The sequence below is a fragment of the Lissotriton vulgaris genome, chromosome 12 (genome assembly GCF_964263255.1).
Source record: "Lissotriton vulgaris chromosome 12, aLisVul1.2, whole genome shotgun sequence".
In the NCBI taxonomy this organism is placed as follows: Eukaryota; Metazoa; Chordata; class Amphibia; order Caudata; family Salamandridae; genus Lissotriton; species Lissotriton vulgaris.
Genome location: NC_141700.1, coordinates 691,766,371 through 691,771,316, shown reverse-complemented (window position 1 = coordinate 691,771,316; position 4,946 = coordinate 691,766,371). Strand labels below are relative to the sequence as shown.

Here is a 4,946-nt window from a genome sequence, read left to right as displayed (position 1 = left end):
AAACTCCCTGTAATAAAAGCTGAGTGAGGCGGGACAGAGGCAACAAGTGTTGGAATGAGGGTTACTTTTCTGGGACAAGCTATGACTGTCAATAACATCTTACACGCAAAACATTCTACCAAGTCAATTTTGTCTGCATTATTTCACATACTAAAAAATTTGAAAATCAGTAAATAAAAAGAAAGCTTAACAAACCCAAAGTACACCTTGTTCTTGTAACTATTTGTGTAACTGCACTCAGCTGATAAAATCTTTACTCTCCACAGGACAGAGAATGAATTTGGAGGAATATTTCTCAAGAATCCTTTACATGGGCTCCTCAAAAAAATGCAACTTTCAAAATTTAAAGGAGATCTTCCACCATCACATTAGAGCAGTGCCCTTTGAAAATCTCAGCATTCATTGCGAGGAAAAGATTCAGATGAATATAGATGCGATTTACAACAAAATTGTGAAGAAGGGACGTGGAGGTTGGTGCATGGAGCAAAATCAGCTCTTCTATTGGGTGCTAAAGACCATGGGCTATGATGTCACAATGCACGGAGGAAATGTTTACATTCCCATGGAGGCGGGGTATAGTGACAGGTCATCTCACCTTGTCCTAAAAGTGGTTGTTGAAGGCAAAACCTACATTGTAGATGCTAGCTTTGGTTCCTCCAACCAAATGTGGGGGCCCCTGGAGCTGATATCAGGGAAAGACCAGCCCCAGGGTCCTGGAATCTTTCGCTTGACAGAAATGAACGGGTTTTGGCACTTTGATAAAATCAGAAGAAAGAAGTTTGTTCCTGATGAACGATTTTCGAATTCTGATCTACTGGATAAAGTCACACAAAAACACGTGTACCGGTTCACTCTTCAGGAGAGAAAAATTGACGACTTCCTGCTCATAAGCACGTACCTACAGATATCGCCAGAGTCTCTGTTTAAAAAGAAATCTATCTGCACTCTTCAACTCACTGATGGTGTTAGAGCGTTGATTGGCAGGACCTTGGCTGAGACAAGATACAACTACAAAGATAATATGGACTTGGTGGAATTCACAACAGTAAATGATGAAGATGTGGAGATGGTTCTAAGAGATAAATTTAATTTGATATTAGAAAAAAGATTCTTACCAGTGAACAGTAAAGCTTTCTATACAATTTAGCACATAGCTAAATTGGTTGACAAGATTAATTTACTTCTTTTGCGATTTAGCTAAAATCTCATGTGACATTTCTCCTCAACAAGAAACTGGTGATATCTATCCAATCAACCTACCTTGCATGTCTCATAGTTTCGCTAAAACTGACATAAATTACAAACAGCTCCCTTTGGAATTCTTCCACTGTTTCACCTCCTCTTTTTTACTTCCTCCTCCCTTTCTAGGCAATCCTTTTTACTCACTTGTCAAGCTCTTCATTCCTGTGCCTTTCAGTCCCCAACTCCTTTTCTCCTTCCATCCTTTCTTTTGCTCTTTCTTCCTATTTATCTCCTTCCCCTTTCTGATTTCCAGTTTCTTCTTTTCTCCCTAACTATTCTGTGTACTAATCTTCTTTTTCTTTTCTCCTACAAAAACAAACGTGTATGTTCCTTTCTCTTTCCTCCTTGTTCATCATTCTTCATTTCTTCCCATTTTATGTCACCTACCCTTCTCTCTTGTTTCTCTTCTCTCCGCCCCCTTATTCTGAAGTTCTCACCTTTTCACTTCTATCGCCCACTATTTATTTCTCCCCTTTTGCTTTACTCTCAAAACCACAAACAAATAATAGAACTGCAATACTTAAGCTCTGATGGATAAAGCTGGAGGCCATGAAGTATATGAGTGTACTGAGAAAGTTGAAAATGGTCGTAGTGGCTGGCCCTAAAACACATGGTGCTACTCAGGCAAGGGCAAATTTAGAGATCACATACGGTGGATGAATACAAAATACGTAGTAATAGGGTTATAGTCCTTATCTGTTTTTGTGAGATACATTTCCTGTGATGTCACAGTCAGGTTAAATGTCATGGGACTTAATTTCCTGTAATGTAATCATTATGCAAATTACCATGTTTGAAACTAGAGAAATATAACCATGTTTTACTAAGTAAATTTTGACAAGCATACCGCTGCAGGTATTTGATTTCATAAGGGAACGAGATTAGGGGTTAGTGTTGCAGGGATTCTGCACATACACAAAACTATGCCCAGGATTATGGGACCTTGGTGTATAAGGGCTGAGCCTTCCTACCGCCTTAGAGCCCATGAGCCCAGGACCAACTAGCTATACTCTCTCACTCGCTCTCCTACCCAAACACAGTGAAGCAAATGACTAGACAACCCAGAACACAACACTCTCTCAGGAATCGTTGCAACAAGACACACCTTTTTGCTTAGAGTCTCGCTCCTGTCCACAATAAGATCTGACCGAAACACGAATATAGTTTAAAATGTGTGTTTTAACTATTGCGCTCTAACATGCAGTATATGAGCCACAACAAGCTGAATAATGTATAACAGTAATTCAGTTAGCATCACAGCCCCTTTCTCTTTTCCCTATTCACACGCCTTGGTTTCAGTCCGATCTTCTTACGCAAAACCTTGCTATTGTACACCCTTCCCACTGCCCGTCTTTGGGTTAATGTGCAAATATCCGATTCTGTTCCCATCAGGCATGGCACCCGCCAGGGGTGCCCACTCTCACCCATGCTTTTCACTATCGCGATGGAACCACTGGCAGCTAGACTCCGACAGCAACACACCCAGAGGGGCATCATATTTGCAGCCCACGTCCTCTTAGTCTCTATGTATGCGGATGACGTCACCTTATACGTCCGGAACCCTCAAGACAATCTCAGTCCCCTTGTGCGCAAGATTATTAGGCTTGGTGGTTATTCTGGCATACAGGTGAACTTGAAAAAGTTGGTCCTTTTCCCTCTCACCGACGCCACCGTGCCCTTCACCCCTGACTTCCCTTTTGTATGGGCAAAAAGAAGAAAGGCACTTTATATTGGTACTATCCCAGTTGATGTTACCCCAACATTTTGTTATTTAGGAGTTTTAATTGATTGTAAGGGCCTATGGAACACCACTATTAGTACCAGGAGACTATTGTACTGCAAATCAATTACGGCCCTAAAGAACTTTAGCCGAAAAATAGGGAGGAGACCAATCAAGGAAATGTTAACCATATATAAAGCTACTTGTGTAGCGATTGTAACATATGGTGCAGGCCTATGGGGTCATGCTAATGTGAGCTCTTTGCAGATGATTGAAAACTTTTTTATGAAATATCTTCTAGCCGCTCCACAGAGCGTTTCAGCTGATGTATGTCATGTGGAACTCGTGGAGACTTATCTGGAAGATACTATAAAAACCGCCCCAATTCTACTATGGCACAGAATATGGACAGTTGACGAATGTGGACTGAACCGCTTGATTATGAATAATGCGGTTGGGCTAGAGAAGTGTGGCAAAATAAGATGGCTGTGCTATGTGAGGAAATTCCTTACGGCATTGGGTATGGGGCATTATTTCACAGAACCATCATCTCTACGTAACATCTCCAGAAAGTTTTTAAAAGAAAAATGTATGACTTACCTGCATGAAAATAGAACTATAACCGAAATGAAGAAAATAACGGTAGTGGCCCACGAACAAATTGTGTCTTCTAGGAACGTACAACCTTATTTGAACTTATTAATGAGTGACCACGAAAAGTTTTTATTAATTTGTTTTGGATTGAACTTGTTGTTTCGGTTACTCAGCTTTCCAGTTATGAATGGTTGGTCAAAAATCTTGATAAAATGTCCCTGTGATGAACATTCAGTACAATCGGATATACATATATTATTTTTCTGTGGATTTTACACGGTACCTGGACGATTGTGGGTTGTTCCACTTCTGAAGACCATGGGAATTAAACGTTGTCGCCCTGCTTTTTTAGCTGTACAGAAGCTAGATAGTATTTTAAGCATCATATTTATTTCCACATTCCTTAAAAATGTTTTTAAATCACGAAAATCAATTGTAATCTGAATCATGTGGAATCATGTGGAATTATTTTGGGAGTACTGTAATTGACTGTATTGTAGGATTTTTTTAATTGTGACTTTTTAACTGTACTTTTGTGGTTATTCTGTCTTAATAACCGAATAAAGTTTTGAAATTGAAATTGATTCACTTTTACCCATGTGCCAAATCTTGAGTTTTGGCTCCCTAGAAGCAGGAAAATGACTATGATCTGCTCATTTTATGGAGATGGAATGGAGATGGAGATGGGTAGATGGAGAAGAGATGGGGAGATGGAGATGGGATGGAGACTGATATGGGGAGTTTGAGATAGGATGGGTAGATGGAGATGGGATACAGAGATGGAGATTGGATGGTAAGGGACGGAGATTTAATGTAAATAAAGTTGAGAGATAATGGAGATAAACTGGAGATAAATTGGGGATAAAATGGAGATAAAATGGAGGAAAAATGGGGATAAGATGGAAATAAAGTGGAGATAAAATGGGGTTAAACTGGAGATAAAATCGGGCTGAAATGGAGCTAAAATTGGGATAAAGTGGGGTTAAAACGAAGATAAAATGGGGCGATAGTGGGGATAAAGTGGAGATAAAATGGGGATAAAATGGAGCTAAAGTGGATATAAATGGGGATTATACAGGGATAGCATGGAGATTAAGCAGAGATAAAATGTGGATAAAACAGATATTATGGAGGTATAATAAAGATATTATGGGGAGGTAATATGGTGATATGGGGAGAGAGATGGGAGAGATGGATGGGGACACAGATGGGGGAGACCGATGATCAGATTGGGGAGACAGATCAGAGAAGGACATGGGATGAGGGAGATGAGGGAGAGATAGGTGGAGAGAGGATAGAGAGGGAGATGGGGACAGGGTGGAGATGGTGGAAACAGATGAGGCGGGACATGGGATGAGGGAGATGGGGGATGAAGGAGAGCAAGAAGAGG

The 4,946-nt window shown here is 40.4% G+C and overlaps 1 protein-coding gene across 1 annotated transcript; it reads left to right on the top strand.

Annotated features, from left to right (window-relative positions):
• Positions 1 to 269: 269 nt before the first annotated feature.
• Positions 270 to 4,136, top strand: LOC147678008 (arylamine N-acetyltransferase, pineal gland isozyme NAT-10-like). Its single transcript, XM_086945885.1, has one exon. The coding sequence runs from the start codon at positions 275 to 277 to the stop codon at positions 1,145 to 1,147; it is 873 nt and encodes a 290-aa protein (XP_086802011.1). The 5' UTR covers positions 270 to 274; the 3' UTR covers positions 1,148 to 4,136.
• Positions 4,137 to 4,946: the final 810 nt, after the last annotated feature.

What these genes read in the sequence shown, in the direction of transcription:
- LOC147678008 (XM_086945885.1), top strand. Translation starts at nt 275, where the DNA reads ATGAATTTGGAGGAATATTTCTCAAGAATCCTTTACATGGGCTCCTCA.